General features: G+C 38.0%; 2 protein-coding genes and 2 long non-coding RNA genes across 4 annotated transcripts; all 4 read right to left on the reverse strand.

The window, feature by feature from the left end:
• Nucleotides 1–1,058: 1,058 nt before the first annotated feature.
• Nucleotides 1,059–2,342, reverse strand: LOC130985520 (uncharacterized). Its single transcript, XM_057908523.1, has 4 exons — nucleotides 2,163–2,342; nucleotides 1,984–2,091; nucleotides 1,706–1,909; nucleotides 1,059–1,623 (listed from the first exon to the last, which is right to left on the reverse strand). Exons 1-4 carry the CDS (start codon nucleotides 2,325–2,327, stop codon nucleotides 1,168–1,170), a joined length of 933 nt encoding a protein of 310 aa, XP_057764506.1. The 5' UTR covers nucleotides 2,328–2,342; the 3' UTR covers nucleotides 1,059–1,167.
• A 3,676-nt stretch (nucleotides 2,343–6,018) lies between these two features.
• On the reverse strand, nucleotides 6,019–7,002 carry LOC130985521 (uncharacterized). The gene is made up of 2 exons (XR_009088988.1): nucleotides 6,666–7,002; nucleotides 6,019–6,251 (listed from the first exon to the last, which is right to left on the reverse strand). It is a non-coding gene; the product is annotated as an uncharacterized LOC130985521 (long non-coding RNA).
• A 4,973-nt stretch (nucleotides 7,003–11,975) lies between these two features.
• On the reverse strand, nucleotides 11,976–13,041 carry LOC130985522 (uncharacterized). The gene is made up of 2 exons (XR_009088990.1): nucleotides 12,606–13,041; nucleotides 11,976–12,191 (listed from the first exon to the last, which is right to left on the reverse strand). It is a non-coding gene; the product is annotated as an uncharacterized LOC130985522 (long non-coding RNA).
• Nucleotides 13,042–18,770: 5,729 nt separating this feature from the next.
• LOC130985525 (stem-specific protein TSJT1-like) lies at nucleotides 18,771–19,976 on the reverse strand. Its single transcript, XM_057908527.1, has 4 exons — nucleotides 19,751–19,976; nucleotides 19,436–19,676; nucleotides 19,217–19,337; nucleotides 18,771–19,112 (listed from the first exon to the last, which is right to left on the reverse strand). Exons 1-4 carry the CDS (start codon nucleotides 19,954–19,956, stop codon nucleotides 18,922–18,924), a joined length of 759 nt encoding a protein of 252 aa, XP_057764510.1. The 5' UTR covers nucleotides 19,957–19,976; the 3' UTR covers nucleotides 18,771–18,921.
• Between the last annotated feature and the right edge of the window lie 130 nt (nucleotides 19,977–20,106).

Genomic DNA, 20,106 nt, shown 5'->3' on the forward strand with positions numbered 1-20,106 from the left:
CGTACGAGCCTCAGTTTGTGGAGGATGTTGGTAATGTAGATGAAGATTATGTTCCATCGTCTGAAGCCGAGACTGATACAAGCGCCTCTGAAGACTTGTCGGAGACAGAGAACGTGAGAAGGGCGGGGATTGAATATGCAGGTTGGCAGAATTTGCAGATCGACGAGGATGATGACGAACAGGTTCCTGGAGCAGATGAACTAACTAATTGGTTAGTACCGGTTATCCCGTTGGACGCCGCAGCGGCACTTGTGGATATTGAAGATTATCAGCTACTGCCTCGGGAGTTGTCAAAGAATATGTATTTCAATAGCAAAGATGATCTGATCGTTGCAATCGGTCTGTGGAACATGAAACAGGGCAAGGAATTTTCTGTCAGCAAATCGAGCAAGGCTTGACTGCTGAGGCTGGTAAAAGGGTAGCTATTGAAGTCCAAAAAAGTCGTCGATACACTGCACAAAGGTTGAGTGGCATGAAGTATAAGGTGCAAACTGCTGACAGAAGCTTCAAGGTGGATCTGGAGAAGAAAAAATGCGAATGTCGAGTATTTCAGCTAGACCAACTGCCATGTTCTCATTCAATCGCTGCAATAAGGTACGATCATGAAATGATTACTGTCGGGTTCATTGAAATGTAAATATGTTCTAATGTTCGTTATATTGATTACTATCGAGTTTGTTTGTTTTTATAGTGAAGCCGGTGATACGATCGCGGAGTATGTAGACTCGTACTACACGAATGACTTTCTTATCGATACTTACTCTCGCGAAGTTAATAATCTCCCGCCGAGACGCCAGTGGTTGGTTCCCGAGCACATCGCTGAGCAGGTTGTATTACCTCTGATTGTAAAAGGTCAAGCGGGGCGCCCAAAAGAAGGTAGACATCGAGGTGGTGGTGAAGGCACCAGCACACAAGCCGATGAGTCTTCTAGTATCAGGCGTCGTAAACCAAAGAAGTGCAGCATCTGCCATGAAGAAGGACACAGCAAGAGAACGTGCGCTGGCAGGGCGACTGAGCCCAGGGAGTAGTGGGATGTATTTGTGTGCTGTAACAGTTAATGATATTGATTGAATTATCTTATTATTCGATAAGCTGGAATGATTTACAGGAAATAATGCTCGTTGAATAACCAAATAGAAGCACACATTAATGTAACAATATACAAAACTATGCAGAACCAAGTCTAGTGATACGGGCTTTCCTAGTTTCACACAACGAAAATATAGATCTAGCAATCTTGGCCCTGTATGCCGCCACGTTGTGGTTACCCCACTCAATGGATGGAGAGCCAGATATCAGTCGTTCTGCATACATGCAGACGAAAGGCCCGCAGCTGACAGAGTCCTGCTGGTGAAACTGAACCTCCGCTGGAGCAAACACCGGCGTCATAAGTGGGTACTTCTCCTTTGCCACTGTCGAATCAATGGATGTGTCGTCTAGCCACCTCGCCAACTGAAGGACAATTGGCAACAATCTCAGTAAAGGCAGTAGTTCACCAACTCGACCATCCTGCTGTCGAGGTGATAGCTTGTGGAATACTGGGTCATAGACCTCGCAAACCAATTCTCCTAACCGGATCCGACATAGGACAAAATGGTGGCCAATTATGACTGGCATGAGAACCTATGACAAACCACAATGAATTGATAAGAAACAACATATAAAGCACAAATGACTAATGACAAATAATTGTTTAACTGATTACCTGTGTGGCATCCATCCATCCTATATGACCAGGAGGAAGTTCATTGCCCTTAACGGCTTTTCCACGTATTTGGCAGAGCCAGTCTATCCGGGGCAGCCAACCATCAGCTACTGCTCCATGCGTCAATATATGATACTCCTCTGGAGTAAACTCACTTCTTGCCCACTTCTCCAATAGAGCGTCCCACTCGCCCTGGAGGTATATCTACAGATCAATAGAAGTAATTAATAATTTATATTCGCACCAATGAAAACATACAAATATGAAAGTTTACTTACAAACCAATCCGTGTCTAATATGATTGTGTTATTCATATCTACGTCATCCAGTAAATCTGCTGAAGCTCGAAGTCTATTTCTCAAGCTTAAGAAATACAAGTCAATATCCTGCAACAAAGTTAAAATCAATAAGTTAGTAGAAAGTAATTTAACAATGTTAAAATCAATAGATTATTTACCCCAGTTGTGAATTCCTGGCTGACATTATCCACCCGCGCGAAGTCGTCGTACTCCCGCAAACCACCACTTGCCTTGACATAAATCTCACCACCCCTACCCTCTCGACACCTAGCCATCCACTTCTCATAATGGTCACTGCAGTATTGTGTCACTGGACGTGGCATTCGGCTATTAACCCAAGGCGATCTCTGAAAGTTAGACGGACGCCTCACCCTCTGACTGCGACGCGGGGGCTCTGCCGGCGGCTGCTCTGCTGGTGGCTGCTCTGCCGGCGGCTGCTCTAGGTGCTGCAGCAGCAGTACCTGTGGCTGCTCTGCCTGTGGCTCAGGCTCCTCCGTCTGAGCCTGTCCTGCAGAACTGGACTGTCCCCACTCATGTGGTGCAATAGAAGTGAGCGGTTCAGCAAAGAATATCGGGGTCTCTGTTCTATACTGCGGCTTCAGGAATGGGGAAGACCAATGAGGGTAGACCTGGGTCGACCAGTCAAAAGTCTGCTCCGCCGGTGTGTAGTCGCCCTGAACAGACTGATTCATGGCCCGCCACTGCTCGTTGTAATCCTGGGTCTGGATACTGGATGGTTCCTCACCGCGGGGGTCGTCGTCGCAGGAACGTGAAACGCTTGGCCCTGAAGCGTCGGGCCCTGAAGCACTGGGTGGAGGAGACCGTCGCTGTGGAGGAGAACGTGGCTGGTAATCATCAGGGGACCGTCGCTGGTCATCATCATCAGGGGAGTCGGGCACTGGGAAATGTTTGCTCTTCTTGCACCTATCCTTTTTACCCTTGCCCTTCAGTTTATCCACGAATTTGCCGAAGGCCTTCTTAATCTCCTGACGGATCGTCTTCTTCACCCACTTACGGTCCACCTCACCCTCGCTGGGACTGGATACAGACCGAGATCCGCTCGACGATGAAGAAGTATGCGGCGCTGGGCGCTTGCCCGGATCTACTGAATGACGAGCCGGCTCGTGGGGTCGAGCATCCCTCACAGGGCCCCGAACACTGTGACTGCGAGTCATACGAGGTTGACTAGGTACATTCTCCTCGGCCCCGCGCTTCTCCACAACACGGGCTCCGGTCTGCTGTGGAAATTGGACACCCCGAGCTAATGGGTTGTCGGGGGGCCTGAAGCTCACCGAGAGTTCGCCCGGTGTCAGCGCTGATATGAAGTAGTGACTCGACAGATCGTCATCATCGGGCTCCAGGGGCAGGACACCACCCTAGAAAGCAACAAAGATAATATATTAGAACATAAGTAAAACCAGTAACGGTGAAACACTAAATCTTAAATAACTGATTACCTGTCCCTCGAATAGATCGCGCAGACCATGAAGCCGGGGCTTACCCCTGAAAGTCCATCTCAAACACCGAGGGTGCGCTGTCGGATCACCGCTAGATGCTGCGACCATGTGTCCGAGGCCCGGGACGCGCTCCAATGCCCAGACATATAAAGCCCACGAAGGACCGTAGAAGTGATACTTCTCGCCCTTTCCTGTCTCTCTCGTATAATGACATAACATCTTATACGAATACGCGCCCCAGGGGAATCTATCAAATGTAGCCAGATCATCCACCAAAACCCAAAGCCACGGCTGTACCCGCGTATCCAACCCAAGAACAAGGGTGTGAGCCACACACACGAGGACAGCACGAAGGTACAGGCTCCCATCCTCATCATCCACTCGACGATCCAAATCGCACACGCGTTTGATGAGCGACTGTATGGTCATGCTTCGCGTACCGCAGAATCGTTGGTATGCCTCCACGCGACTGCAGTCGTGCTGTAACGTCGCATCGAACCTCGATCCCCCGAAATTGAGCCCAGTCACTAATGCGTAGTCCGCAGGGGAAAATCTGACTCGTGCTCCGCACAGAAAGAAGCACATCTCATTTTCTTCTGACACAATCTGCCTCGATACAATCTGGTGTAATGCTTTATTGCTCTTCGCGCCGGGCCTCCAATCAGTGAAATGCCCAAAACATGATGCTCTAAATCTTCCCAATAAATCTGAATTGCACTGTTCGCCGACCACATTTAAAGTTTCAACCAGCTCCGGAAAATGTGAATCCCTATAGTAGGTGCTGATAGCAACCTCTGTCTGGTCTATAGTGTCGCGACGAAGATATGGGACATTCGCCTATTCATTTACAAAATGAATACCATATTAAATTCAGTATAAAAATTAAAAAATAATACAAATAGGCATAATTAAATAACTACAATTTAATCAATACCAACCAATTTAATTAAACTGCAATTTGATACTAAATTCAGTAAAATATTAAAAAACTGCAATTTAATACCAAGCAATTTAATACTAAATTCAGTAATATTAAACTGCAATTAATACCAAGCAATTTAATTAAATTCAGTAAAATATTAAAAAACTGCAATTTAATATTTTACCAAGCAATAACAGTTTCAATAATTAATAATTAAACAATTAAATATATTTATTTAATAACAGTTTCAATAATTAAACAATAACAGTTTCAGTAAAATAACAGTTTCAATAATTAACGTAAACATACAGATATATTTAGTAACGTATTTTAGGCCTAAAAAGAAACTATCCGGCCGGTGAAGTGTCCGGTAAAATGAATCCGTCCGGGTACATTTCAGATTGAAACTGTTCCGGCCGGACGCATTATTCCGGGCATAGTGCCGGCCGGATAGTTTCTATATAGGCATAAAATACTTTATTTTATTAAATTACACAAAAACCACACAAACAATGCAGTGTAATACCCAGCAAAACTCGCAATAATAATTCAATAATGATTACTTAAACAAATATAATTAAATTAAATTCAGTAAATTTCTAATGATTAATATAAACATACAACTAATTAAAATGGAATAATTTATGCTAAAACACGATCGGTCCGGCTGGTGAAGTGGCCGGATAAATCGATCCGGCCGTATGTTTCATTTAAATAATGTTCTCGGCCGGATCGATTTATCCGGCCACTTCACCGGCCGGACCGATCGTGTTTTAGCATACATTATTCTATTCAATTTCATGAAAATTAAAAATAAATACCTGTGAAGAAGATGCCATGGATGAGTCCGAGTGTGCTTCAATCTTTTGAACTCTCTGTGCTTCAATCTTTTGAACTCTCTCTCTCGGTGGGTAAAAGTGAAGAAGCCGATAGAGGTGTGTGGTGGAGTAAAAAACCCTAGTATTTTAAAGTAAGTGGGTAAAAGTGAAGAAGCCGATTGTATCGGCTTTATGTCTATCAAAAGGGAATCAAATTTTGAAGAAAGATATTTTTACCTTTATGTATCGGTAACATGCATGATTTTTTTGGGTAACAAGCATGCATTTATTTGGGACGGATATTGAGTATATTTTAAATTTAAAGATATCAATTGATTTACACGATATATATAGTGTTATATAGTACTATATATCAACATTCAAGAATAACACAATATATATATGTAACATCCGGCATTTTCATTATAGTATACTATATATTATTAATATTATTTGGGCAAGTGATTACTTGAACTTGTGGAGTTAAGCCCAATAATTATTTGGGCCAAGAGTATGATGGAAAGGATGAGGAAGCCCAAGCCCAATTCCTTAGTAAATCAGTGAGCTTCTAATTAGAGTTAATTTATCAATTAGATAGATAGCTTTATTAAGCCAAATTAGCTACTGGAATAACACGTATCCCTCAGCTTTCCACGCAGCTTTTCATAAACCGACTCCAAATCATATAAAATCTCTCCTCAGGATTAATTTGACCATTTTTCCTCATTCTGCAAGATCTTAAATACACCAGGGAAATACCATCCCAAAATCCGACTCAACTACGATCATTTACAATCCCCAGCAGTTCATAGCAGCATCAAGCAAAGCAGGTAGTTTTCTTGTATACAATTCAATCAATTCCTTGTGTATAAAAGGAACAATCAAGAACAGCAGAAAAGACATAGCTACACATAAGCATAGTAACGATACAGTATTGTTTCCTCACCATCAAAATCTCAGTTTTACAATAAGCAATAAAGGAAAATAGGTTTATAACATATAAAAATTGGATCTTGAGCAGTAAACGAACTGGAGATCCCTTGAATCTTCCTGAAATGGAAAATAGTTTGAGACTTATTAGTTTGAGGAAGTAAAAATCTGAGAATTAGATGGATAAAAGGGAAAGAAGAACAGGGACGGTAGCAGCGGCAGTCGCGAGCCACCACGGCGGGGCGCAGCTGATGGCGATGACCGCCGGTGCTGCCCGCGCTATGGTATGGCGGCCCACGGTGGCTGGCAACAGAGAGATAGACACAGAGATACAGAGACATAGAGATAGAGGAGAGAGACAAGGGGGAGGTAGAGCAAACGAGGAAGAAAAGAGTAAGGGCAGCGACGGCGCTGCTACGCAGCCACGGCTCACGGCGGCCGCCGCGAACAGGGCAGAGAGAGAGATCGAGAGGGGCAGAGTGAGAGAGACTGAGAGGGAGGATATAGAGAGATGAAGAGAGATAGGGGACTTACCTGAGGCAGGGAGAACGACGGAGGAGCGGAAATTCGACGAGCTGGCGCGGCGGCGACGTTATTCGCCAGGATTCTCCAGAGGAGTAAAATTGATGGGGGAGATTGAAAACCCTAGGCTGAATTGATTTTAGAATTTGGGAATTTAATGTAGGAAGGAGAGGGAAGAAAGCGGAAGGGGAGAAGATGCGTCAGCCTCGCCGCGCCGGAAGCGGCGCGAGCCGGCGACGCTCGCCGGAGAAGGGGGGGAGAAAGAGGCGGCCGAGAGAGGGAGCGAAGAGAGTGAGAGATGTCTGCGTGGGGAAGAAATAGAAAACAGAGAGAGATTAACTTGTTTTATGTTTTAAAGAAGGTTATTAATTTTAATTTATTTAAATCTGAAAAAGGTTAATTGGGCTCAAACTAGTAATTGGGTTTAAGCTGGTACTTGGGCCTATTAATCTCAATGGGATTAGTAATAATAAATTATGTTGGGCCAGTTAATTTATTAATTGGACTTTGATAGCTAATCAGATAATGGATTTAATATATATAATTGGGCCTCATTTAATTTAAGTGACCTAATTATTTAGTTTAAGCTTAATAATTATGCGTAAAAGATTATTAGCTATTTGCTAATAATTGGCTTGATTTATTAAATGGCCTAGATATATATATTATTTCATATCAAGTTCTTTAAAGAATAGGAGATAAGGGATTTATTTATTTTCAGTTGATAGCTATCTATTAAATTAGGGCGAGTGAAGTTATGATTAATGCCACAGTTATGATCATCGCAGTTTAAGTCTATATTGAGATTTGTTGATAAGTTTGCAAAATAGCAACTTGTCTTCATGCCAAGATTTCAGTAGAACTATCACCTTAAGACCAACATAAGTATTCTCTAAATAAATTTCATATCATGTTCTCATTATTTATTAGTCAGTATTTATACTGAAGGTCAAATACAAGGGAAAAGAAGTAAAGCATTAGTTCAGAATTACCTAGATCGTCAGACCACGATCAGGTGGGCTTTCTAAACTCAAAATATGATGTGCACACTATTTCATGATGTTTACATGAATGAAGTTATATTAAAGTTGTTGACTTGCCAAAACTTTTATGAGCTTGTATGATACCTATCTGGCACCAGAAGTTAATCGAATTCGGATCCTGTTCTATCCAGATGTTAGACAGGATTAGTGTACACAAGGGACCGTGAGCCGATCAAGCATATCGGCCGGCCTAGGACCGTGAGCCGGTTTAGCGTATCGGCCGGTCTAGGTCCGTGAGCTGGTTTAGCGTATCGGCCGGTCTAGGACCGTGAGCCGGTTTAGCGTATCGGCCGGTCAGTGACCGTAGAAGGTGGCCACCTTCTCGGCACACAGTAATCATTGCAGATAGAGTACAAAGAAGTATGTCTGCAGACGCATATGAAGTTTATGATATATATATATATATATAGAAGTTTTACAGTTTTGGCGTGCACAAGTTATTTAAATAAAACTCTTGTGTGATGCTTGAGATGGCAAGTTCAATATATAGCTCTAAGAGCAAGCTTTCAAGTTATTTTGGCATGTGACCATTGAGTGCTTTTGAGTACTCAGCCCTGCATATGTTTTCTAAATGTGCAGGTTAAGCTGTGATGCAGATGGATGTCAGCAGAGCGAAGCTTTGAAACATAAGTACTAAATTAGGCTCAGGATTTCATGTCTTCATACATGTAATCCACTTAAGTTACTCCGCTGCAACGTTTAGTGCGTTTTACTTTATTGATGTGTTGCAAAGTTTTCAAACTAATAGCTTTGAGATTATCCCACATGATACTTAGACAACTTGTCTTTATATTATTGTAAGTTGTCTACTCAGGAGTTTTAAGAAAAGATTGCTTATGATTACCAAATATTTGGTAAATTATCGTTTAAGCAGGTTAGTGATTTTTATTGAGATTTATTTTCTTTCTCATTTTCAGTCACACCTTTTTCCCGACTTAACTATTCACTAGCTTAGGTCGGGCTGTGACAAAGTGGTATCAGAGCAGATCGTTTGCTCTGAGCCTAAATATTCCTTTGAGTCTAGTCTAAATTTGAATCTTTGGACTAGTATGAGTAATATAGTAAAAGCTCTGCGCTCCATCTCATCCAGCCTAGCCAGGTATGAATTTTCAGAATTTTAAAGTATCATGTCATAGTTTTAAACAAGTTTGAGTATGAGTTGCAATTTTGCAAGAAACTAGTATTTGGAGAAGTTTACATGTTTACAAGTGAGTGAATATGAATAACATGGTTTATTTATGAGTATCCTCTACTAGTATGAACTTCTTGAATGAATAAAAGTGTTGTTCATATTTTAATACTTGTATCTTGATATGTGGGGGATTTTCATTTGTTGTATAGCAATGAAAATCTTTGTGATGATGGTGTGTACGTATATCTATACATTGGATAGATGCATATATAGACAGTTTGATGATACAGTAGCGAGTTATGTCAGTGGCACTGTAACCTAGTACTAGTAGTGACGTTATACAGTTAGTGCATCACAATTAGTACTAAGAGCCTTTTTGCAACGTATATTCCCATCTTTTGTATGGGAACTCGTTGAGGCAAATTTTCCCATTATATGAAATGATCAAAGTGGTCATTTACTAGGCCGTTGAGCTTTAATGGCTTAGATGGTTTAATTTTTGGGCATTAGTTTTATAACTTAGTTGATTTATAGCTAATTAGCAGTGATTGCTTTACTGATGGGATGAAAGCTCAATTTTGGGGAATTTGCGTATTTACTCGGCATGATGTCTCAAAGAAGCAGTGGAAATATGTCATCCGCCATGTGGATAATTTAGAAAACTACTCGTCCCCATCAACATGAAAGAAGAATTGCATAAGTTTTTCATCGTCAAGATCCCCCTATTCATAGTAGAGTTTCGTGAGTTTCGCTTCCTTAGATGCAATGATCAAGAGTGTCTTCTTGTATGTTATTTCAACTACAAGGATCAACTGATTATTAGTGGGAGACGAAGCAGAAGATATATACAGTTGAGCGATTAGAGAATCTTATTTAGGGCCACTTCATAGAATCTTCTATTAAGAGTATATTTTCAGAAGCCGTCGTCAGCAAAAAGGATACGTAATTTAATGATTTAAAGCAAGGGAAGAAGACCATGATTGAATATGATTGAGAGTTTTTGTGACATATCTTGATATGCACCTTATAAGGTCGACACAGATGATGGTTGTAACTTCTCATAGGGTTTTCGAGGTAGCGCCTTTACTTGTTGGCAAGCCAAACATATTTCTACAACCAAAGCTATATCTTATTTCCATTTCTTTCCACCAAAAGTTTTGTTTGAGATCTTGATATAATTTAGTGCTTCTTTGGTGGACACCATATTGCGTATCGTGAGCTTTACTCATGGTTTTATTTCTCAATTGTTCAGTATTGGGTACACAACCTTTTCTCAAACATGATAGTAGTACCCCTAGCTTTTGGCAAGTATTGATCCCTTCTATCAGAATCCTTATCCATAATTTTTCTACCTTTTCGTCTTCCCCTTGTACTTTAACAATTTTGGTTCTCAAATCAGAAATCATTGTTAACATTGCAGTTACAGCTTCTATGGTTTGTGGTGGTAAAACCACTTCTAAATTCAACCTTTTAAAATCCTTGATGAGAATTTTTCTTTATGGGTAAGGAGAAATCCTTAGTTAACTTAAATTTTTCTACTCAAAGCATCCACACTTTATTAGCTTTTCGTGGATGATAATTTATTCACAATCATAATCTTTTATTAATTCGAGCTATCTTTTGCCTTATATTTAGATCTTTTGCTCGAATAAGCATTTTAAACTTTCGTGATTTGTCTAAATTTTACACTTTGTTCCATAATATCATTGCTGCTAGTTCCAACTTGTGTGTTGGATAATTCAGTTCTTGCAGCCTAAGTTTCATAACCCTTTTTGACACCTCAACCCAGATTTCATATGATCTTTCTGTTTTCATAACTCAGCTAAATTTTGAAACAATATTTCATTCACAAATAATAGATGGTCACTTTGAGAGAACTATTTAGACCCTGGAAGATGTGATATGAACTATTGTATTAGATCGAGGAACAAATTGGGAATAAGCTTTGCTACCCATTGAGTTTCCTAGAATACTAATTTCGGGCAACAGTTGTTGACACCTATAAAGCACTTTATGTAAGGAAATGTCAGTCCTCACTATATTGAGATGAGGTAGGTGGAAGAAAAGGTGCTTGGATCTGATGCACTTGAAGAAACGGTTACACTTATCCAACAAATTCAACAACTGTTCAAGAAGGATCAAGATCGATAGAAATTTTATACAGACACTCGTCGATTTGAGTTAAATTTTTGAAACTGGGGGACAGAGATTTCCTTAAAGCTCTACATTCTAAAGGAATGTACAGATTCGATAAGAAAGGAGCCGGCCATTTATAGGTGCATCACGCGTACCAGAAGCCGCATTATGCACTGGATTGAAGAATGAATTGAGAAAAAGCTTTGCTACTCATTGAATTTGCCTACAATAATAGTTTTCGGGCAAGAATTGGTATGACATCATATGGAGCTCTTTGTGGAAAGAATGTTGATCTCCACTCTATTGACGTGAGGTAGGTAGTGATAGGACCTGATGCAGTTAAAGAAATGATTACGTTTATCCGATATATTCGACAACTGCTCAAGGAACCCCAAGAGCGATATAAACTTTTTGCAAACACTCGTTGATTTGAATTGGATTTTTGAAATAGGCGATAACGTTTTTCTTAATATTCCGCATTCTTAAGGAGTGCACAAGTTCGATATGAAAGAGAAGTATCTAGAATTATTTTTTGATGTAGTCAAATTTCGAGGACGAAATTTCTTTAAGGGGGAGAGGATGTAACATCCGGCATTTTCATTATAGTATACTATATATTATTAATATTATTTGGGCAAGTGATTACTTGAACTTGTGGAGTTAAGCCCAATAATTATTTGGGCCAAGAGTATGATGGAAAGGATGAGGAAGCCCAAGCCCAATTCCTTAGTAAATCAGTGAGCTTCTAATTAGAGTTAATTTATCAATTAGATAGATAGCTTTATTAAGCCAAATTAGCTACTGGAATAACACGTATCCCTCAACTTTCCACGCAGCTTTTCATAAACCGACTCCAAATCATATAAAATCTCTCCTCAGGATTAATTTGACCATTTTTCCTCATTCTGCAAGATCTTAAATACACCAGGGAAATACCATCCCAAAATCCGACTCAACTACGATCATTTACAATCCCCAGCAGTTCATAGCAGCATCAAGCAAAGCAGGTAGTTTTCTTGTATACAATTCAATCAATTCCTTGTGTATAAAAGGAACAATCAAGAACAGCAGAAAAGACATAGCTACACATAAGCATAGTAACGATACAGTATTGTTTCCTCACCATCAAAATCTCAGTTTTACAATAAGCAATAAAGGAAAATAGGTTTATAACATATAAAAATTGGATCTTGAGCAGTAAACGAACTGGAGATCCCTTGAATCTTCCTGAAATGGAAAATAGTTTGAGACTTATTAGTTTGAGGAAGTAAAAATCTGAGAATTAGATGGATAAAAGGGAAAGAAGAACAGGGACGGTAGCAGCGGCAGTCGCGAGCCACCACGGCGGGGCGCAGCTGATGGCGATGACCGCCGGTGCTGCCCGCGCTATGGTATGGCGGCCCACGGTGGCTGGCAACAGAGAGATAGACACAGAGATACAGAGACATAGAGATAGAGGAGAGAGACAAGGGGGAGGTAGAGCAAACGAGGAAGAAAAGAGTAAGGGCAGCGACGGCGCTGCTACGCAGCCACGGCTCACGGCGGCCGCCGCGAACAGGGCAGAGAGAGAGATCGAGAGGGGCAGAGTGAGAGAGACTGAGAGGGAGGATATAGAGAGATGAAGAGAGATAGGGGACTTACCTGAGGCAGGGAGAACGACGGAGGAGCGGAAATTCGACGAGCTGGCGCGGCGGCGACGTTATTCGCCAGGATTCTCCAGAGGAGTAAAATTGATGGGGGAGATTGAAAACCCTAGGCTGAATTGATTTTAGAATTTGGGAATTTAATGTAGGAAGGAGAGGGAAGAAAGCGGAAGGGGAGAAGATGCGTCAGCCTCGCCGCGCCGGAAGCGGCGCGAGCCGGCGACGCTCGCCGGAGAAGGGGGGGAGAAAGAGGCGGCCGAGAGAGGGAGCGAAGAGAGGGAGAGATGTCTGCGTGGGGAAGAAATAGAAAACAGAGAGAGATTAACTTGTTTTATGTTTTAAAGAAGGTTATTAATTTTAATTTATTTAAATCTGAAAAAGGTTAATTGGGCTCAAACTAGTAATTGGGTTTAAGCTGGTACTTGGGCCTATTAATCTCAATGGGATTAGTAATAATAAATTATGTTGGGCCAGTTAATTTATTAATTGGACTTTGATAGCTAATCAGATAATGGATTTAATATATATAATTGGGCCTCATTTAATTTAAGTGACCTAATTATTTAGTTTAAGCTTAATAATTATGCGTAAAAGATTATTAGCTATTTGCTAATAATTGGCTTGATTTATTAAATGGCCTAGATATATATATTATTTCATATCAAGTTCTTTAAAGAATAGGAGATAAGGGATTTATTTATTTTCAGTTGATAGCTATCTATTAAATTAGGGCGAGTGAAGTTATGATTAATGCCACAGTTATGATCATCGCAGTTTAAGTCTATATTGAGATTTGTTGATAAGTTTGCAAAATAGCAACTTGTCTTCATGCCAAGATTTCAGTAGAACTATCACCTTAAGACCAACATAAGTATTCTCTAAATAAATTTCATATCATGTTCTCATTATTTATTAGTCAGTATTTATACTGAAGGTCAAATACAAGGGAAAAGAAGTAAAGCATTAGTTCAGAATTACCTAGATCGTCAGACCACGATCAGGTGGGCTTTCTAAACTCAAAATATGATGTGCACACTATTTCATGATGTTTACATGAATGAAGTTATATTAAAGTTGTTGACTTGCCAAAACTTTTATGAGCTTGTATGATACCTATCTGGCACCAGAAGTTAATCGAATTCGGATCCTGTTCTATCCAGATGTTAGACAGGATTAGTGTACACAAGGAACCGTGAGCCGATCAAGCATATCGGCCGGCCTAGGACCGTGAGCCGGTTTAGCGTATCGGCCGGTCTAGGTCCGTGAGCTGGTTTAGCGTATCGGCCGGTCTAGGACCGTGAGCCGGTTTAGCGTATCGGCCGGTCAGTGACCGTAGAAGGTGGCCACCTTCTCGGCACACAGTAATCATTGCAGATAGAGTACAAAGAAGTATGTCTGCAGACGCATATGAAGTTTATGATATATATATATATATATAGAAGTTTTACAGTTTTGGCGTGCACAAGTTATTTAAATAAAACTCTTGTGTGATGCTTGAGATGGCAAGTTCAATATATAGCTCTAAGAGCAAGCTTTCAAGTTATTTTGGCATGTGACCATTGAGTGCTTTTGAGTACTCAGCCCTGCATATGTTTTCTAAATGTGCAGGTTAAGCTGTGATGCAGATGGATGTCAGCAGAGCGAAGCTTTGAAACATAAGTACTAAATTAGGCTCAGGATTTCATGTTTTCATACATGTAATCCACTTAAGTTACTCCGCTGCAACGCTTAGTGCGTTTTACTTTATTGATGTGTTGCAAAGTTTTCAAACTAATAGCTTTGAGATTATCCCACATGATACTTAGACAACTTGTCTTTATATTATTGTAAGTTGTCTACTCAGGAGTTTTAAGAAAAGATTGCTTATGATTACCAAATATTTGGTAAATTATCGTTTAAGCAGGTTAGTGATTTTTATTGAGATTTATTTTCTTTCTCATTTTCAGTCACACCTTTTTCCCGACTTAACTATTCACTAGCTTAGGTCGGGCTGTGACAATATATATATATATATATATATATATAAATATATATATATATACAAATAATTTCAAAGAATATATGTATTGAAATTAAGATATTAAAGGGAAAAAAAATAAAAAATTTAAGATAGATACGCATGGATATATATTATTAGCGTCTTAATTTTTTTTTTTTATGAAATTGAATAAAATAGAATATTTTATGCCTAAATATCATCGATCCGGCTGGTAATTGTCAAGGAAAAATGTATCCAGCCGGGTCATTTGTAAATTGAAATGTACCCGGTCGGATACATTTCTCTGGCCATTTTACCGGCCGGATCGATGATATATCGACATAAAAGTTTGTATTCTATCTATTTGTATCTTTATATTAATTTTTACTATTTTGCTGAATTTAATTTAATATATTGTTTAAGTGTTAATTAGTGTCCGGTCGATATATTTACAATTTAAAGATATGAACACTATATATATATATACAGTGACTTACAAAATCATTGCATGCACAGATTGAAATCATTTCGGTCATTATTGTAAAGAAATGCATTGAAACTCAAAAATGTGTAAGATTGTGTAAGAGAACCGAAATCATTACATTTGATGTTGACCCACTTAAGGGTTAATTAGTAATTTAGGGCATGGATAGCTTTGCATGATAAGGGTGGACATTTTTCAAAATATGAATAAGGAATGGGGCACTTTTGCCTATTAACACATTTTTTAATCCTTCTCTTGCCCCCTTATAGTAAATAATTTGATAACATACACGGCGCATAGACCACGATAGAGACGAGGAGAAATATAAAAAAACAATATAATTATTTATGTATAATCAATTCGAAGAATATTATATTTTTTGATTAACTCCTTGGAGTTCACATTTGCACATCTTGTTTCTTTTACTTTACTTTTTTCTTGATTTGGCGAGAGGGGAAATGGTTGGTGGTCCAATGAAATTTAAACTCTAAATTTTACTCCCTCCGTCCCGGCTTTTGATATTCAATTGAGAACGACACGAATTTTAATAAAATGATTGATGTGTTGTGAGTGGAATAAGGGTCCCACATTTTATTTGAGAGTTAAAATAATTAAAGTGGAGTAAGGGCCCCCACTTACTTTTACCAAAAATAGAAATGGATACTAAAATATGGGACGGCCAAAAAAGAAAAGTTGGATACTAAAAATTGGGACGGATGGAGTATTATTTAGAGATTAAAATTTACTATGTTTGGATTGTTTCAAAAAAAATTTACATGTTTGGATGTTTCCTACAAAATATTTGTACTACATCTAATAATAGTGTCTTGGGAATTGGGATGGAGATATATTTTTGATATATTGCTAACTACTTAAGAAAGGTATTAATACACTTACATAAATTAATTAGACTATGTACTTTTTTCATAGAAATTGATTTAACGTTGTTAACATGTTCATTTGACACTTTAGATGTTCTTGACGAATTTAGTAATTGTGTGTGAGCAAAAAGAAAAGGAAATACTTATAAACATTATTTATTTATTGAATAATGGTGTTTATATAAATATATGTAACAAAACAATATGCAATTTAGAGGTTGTGACATAGTGTGTAACAAATCATCAATTGGATTTCGATCTCATAACAGTAGTACTAAGTATAATATCGATGGCAAAATTACTCTTTAGCATAGAAGAACATAAATATTACAGACTATTTACAATGAGCGTCTTTCATGCAGGCACACTGTGGACTATAATATGGAGTATATTTTTAATAAATATTTGGAAGCGTGTTATTAAAATATGTGAGTGGTGCATATCGTATGAACATTGGTAAAGATGAATATATAAATATTGTATTTAGTGCTATTCATTGGGCTAGGGCGGGCTTCATAATTTTTTTTCTTCATTTAATGTAATAATATGTAAAGAGAGAGGGGAAATGATATTTTTCTTAATACTTGATAATGAGAAGATATTACAACATTTTTAATTGGTGAGTGCACATTGAAATCAATTGTCATTGTTTTTTTAAATAGAAACAATTAGCTCACCCAAATATGTGTTTTTAAGTTATTTGTAATATATTAGAACTATATAATTCATGAAAATATTGTTTATTATTCTTTTTATTATGTTTATTTTTTAAGAAAAAATGTACGAAATGGTCATTTTTTTTTGGCATGGGGGCTATCGCTCCCAAACCCCCTACAAATTCAGTCCCCCATAAAAATTCCTTGCTCCGTCATTGATTATATCGGTGAATTAAGTTAATGCATATTTTTTACTTAAACAAAATATTTATTTTAATGTTAAATAAATATGAAAACGTTATTGACATTTGAGTGATGGAGAATCAATTTGCTTTCCCGTAGTCGCGTTTTTTGCAATCAAAGATGGATGGAGATTGTGGACAAGTGCGATTTCTCTTTCCTATTTTTGGAAACTAACAACTTACCCCAACTGCCATGTTTATGTAATTATGTCACAGAACTTTAAATTTGAACCAAATTTTAATTAATAATTAGGAACTCTATAAATTTCTGTTAGATTGTCTGTTCTTTTATGTGGACCAGATTTTATATAATATATGTTCTAATATTTATATTATGATTCATAATATTTGGACCGATCAAATATTTGAGTAAAATATTATTCTAGTGTCTTCATATACATATATAAAATGCATAAGAATCCTACATCATATGCACAAAAATAAAAATTAAGGTTGAAAATTAAAGATTGATGATCCCCTTTCTTTTTTGGATTTGTTTTGTTTGAGAGAAGGAAAAGAAAGATGTTGAAAGAGAAGGAGCATTGGAATAATTTTAGTGCTTTACAAATTTTCTTGCATTCAATTTGATACTACATGATGGGATATGGCATCACACGTCCATATTCGTTCACTTCATGGATAAAGAACGAATATCGAAATCTAAGGGCTTCTTATCTTTTGTGAATTTATAATTAGATAGACATGTAAATAGATATAATTAATGTCAGACATACAATATCATGAGTATATCGTAATAATAGTATATTACTTGGATGCATTAAAAATGCACAAAAACATAGTGTGCGGCTGCCTCACCATAAAATTAACAATTGTTATAGTATAAAAGTAACATTTGTCATGAATAAAATCACAATATTTTTATATAAATTGAATAAAATCAACGATATATCAAATAAAAGCAACAATTCTTAGTTTTTATGAATAAAAATAACAATTCTTATAATTAAAAGTGACAATTGCAAAAGTAATAATTATCTTAATAAAATAATTGCATTGATGAATAAAATGACAATTTGTGCATACGAAAATAAATGGATCAAATTTAGATAAGATTTATGAGTGCGCCTCAACAAAAATGGGATAAGATCAAGTGTCCCACAATCTTATGTGTGTCACTATGTCTTATGCTTATATTTATTATTTTAAAAATATTTTTTATAAAAATAAAATTTATTATAATACTAAGAATTATATTTAATTTTTATTTCAAAAAATTAAATTTTTTTAAAAAGTATATACCATGACTTTGAATTTATCAACCTATTATTAGCTAATAAAAATGAAATTAAATGATAAAAAATAATTATATACCCTAAATTGATGGAATAAAACCCTAGGTAATAATCACAAAATTAAACTAAAACATATAAAGTTGAAATTAAATAAAATTGAAAATGGGACACAAAGTGGGACATAAAGTGTGGTACACTGAATCTCATTCCAACAAAAATGGGATAAGATCCAGTGTCCCACAATCTTATGTGTGTCACTGTGTCTCATGCTTATAATTCAAGTGAATATTTTGCTATTAGTGTTTGTCTCGTGTTACACTATCGTTTGTATCTCATTATCAGTTTTACTATTTTAATAATTTTTATTATAAAATAAAAAAATACTATAATATTATGAATTCTAATTAACATTTATTACAAAAAATTGAAATTTAAAAAAAAATTATACCCTAATCTTAAAATATCAATATAAATAATTATTTTTATATTAAAAATCCAAATTTAATATAACAACTAATTATAAACCCTAATTGAATGAACACAATAATTGTAAAAGGAAAAGGTTGAATTATTATGGTGATTTGAATCAATTTAGCCAATTTTATTAGAGAGTGTCGTCAATGTAAAAGTGTAACGCAAGATGTAAACAATGAAAATCCACGCACACAGTTGGCTCACAAATTTCCATTCTTATCCAGTAATGTTGTACGAGTTTTGAAGCATCAAGCTTCATTGGTATTAGCACAACAGATAAAGTTGATTGCGCCTTATTTTCCAGAAGACACGCACTGACGCACACACAAGCACAGAGCAAAGTTGGTCAGTAGTCTCCTTCAACTTGGGCGGCGTTGGCCCAATTGACGGCGCTGCCGCTGCGGGGGATGCTGGGAATTCTACTGTATAGATCCACTTGGAAAATAACTCCACCATCATCCTCCCTCACAACCCCTCTCACCTTATTCAGAGGGTGATCAAAGCTCATCAGACCATTCCTATCCATGAATACGCATCCTGCAAAATTTCAGACAAACATTGCTATTGCCTATTGCTAAACAAAGAAAAAAAATGAAGTTTTTCTCGTTTCAAGATTGTTGATTGTTGCATGGTGTGCTCACCGGGAGGGAAGGGAGTGTAATGTTTGTCACATGCTGCGGATATGACATTGGGATCGTCAGTGCATACTAAAGAACCGTCGCCGGCTACTCCCCAGTAGAGTTGCACGCTGCCGTCGCGATCCTGGAGAAAAATGTTGGATCTAGTTACAATTTAGAACAAAATAATGTGCAGTTGTTGAGGTATGACTAGGAGGACTAGGAGGATTAAACGAATCCTACCCTTGCTAGGAAAAGGGTCGGAGCTTTGGAGTCAAAGAGAATGAATGCGAATTTGCCATCGAGTTCCTTGACGACTTGATCGGTAGGATAGGGTGCACGATCACGTAGAACTTTATAGGCCTCGACTACGATCACGGCTTCCGTGGCCTGCCTTGACAGCCCGTAGTATCGTCTCATGTCACAAGTGTTGTGCAACGCCCCGGAGAATATGCAGAAGATATCATCCATCACTACAACAGACCTGAGTTGCACCACACAGATACAGGAGGATTAATTACTGTTTCTTGAACCGAGAGAGTGGGGAGTCAGAGTTACCTTGGAATTGCTGGATTTTCATCTTGATGCGACAAAGCCAGGAAGTTGCCACCGGATAGGTGGTAAAAGGTGCAGTCTGATCTCCATGATCGGAAGATTTCTGCGATTTCTTCCCATCTGTTCAAGCAATTCCTCCCAGCAACTGGAAGGCTCAGGCTCAGCTCCTTGGGTGGCTTCGAAACTGATTTCTCAAAAACTGCCAACATAATGTGAAGATGAACTAACCTGAGTCAAGCAAGATCAAGATAATGATGTTGCTGCCGCAATCTTAATCCAAATGAGGAGGGCTGACAAAATGACGTGCTACCAGCAAACGCAGTCTGTGTAGGTGGCAGCACCTCACAGCCTCTGCTCAT

This window comes from Salvia miltiorrhiza, chromosome 5 (genome assembly GCF_028751815.1).
Source record: "Salvia miltiorrhiza cultivar Shanhuang (shh) chromosome 5, IMPLAD_Smil_shh, whole genome shotgun sequence".
NCBI classification, from domain to species: Eukaryota; Viridiplantae; Streptophyta; class Magnoliopsida; order Lamiales; family Lamiaceae; genus Salvia; species Salvia miltiorrhiza.

What these genes read in the sequence shown, in the direction of transcription:
- LOC130985525 (XM_057908527.1), bottom strand. Translation starts at nt 19,956, where the DNA reads ATGTTGGCAGTTTTTGAGAAATCAGTTTCGAAGCCACCCAAGGAGCTG. An exon ending in CGACCCTTTTCCTAGCAAGG is followed by an intron (nt 19,338 to 19,435) that starts GTAGGATTCGTT and finishes ATTTTTCTCCAG; the next exon opens with GATCGCGACGGCAGCGTGCA. An exon ending in TTACACTCCCTTCCCTCCCG is followed by an intron (nt 19,113 to 19,216) that starts GTGAGCACACCA and finishes GAAATTTTGCAG; the next exon opens with GATGCGTATTCATGGATAGG.
- LOC130985520 (XM_057908523.1), bottom strand. Translation starts at nt 2,327, where the DNA reads ATGCCACGTCCAGTGACACAATACTGCAGTGACCATTATGAGAAGTGG. An exon ending in GCCAGGAATTCACAACTGGG is followed by an intron (nt 2,092 to 2,162) that starts GTAAATAATCTA and finishes ACTTTGTTGCAG; the next exon opens with GATATTGACTTGTATTTCTT. An exon ending in GATGGATGGATGCCACACAG is followed by an intron (nt 1,624 to 1,705) that starts GTAATCAGTTAA and finishes GGTTTGTCATAG; the next exon opens with GTTCTCATGCCAGTCATAAT.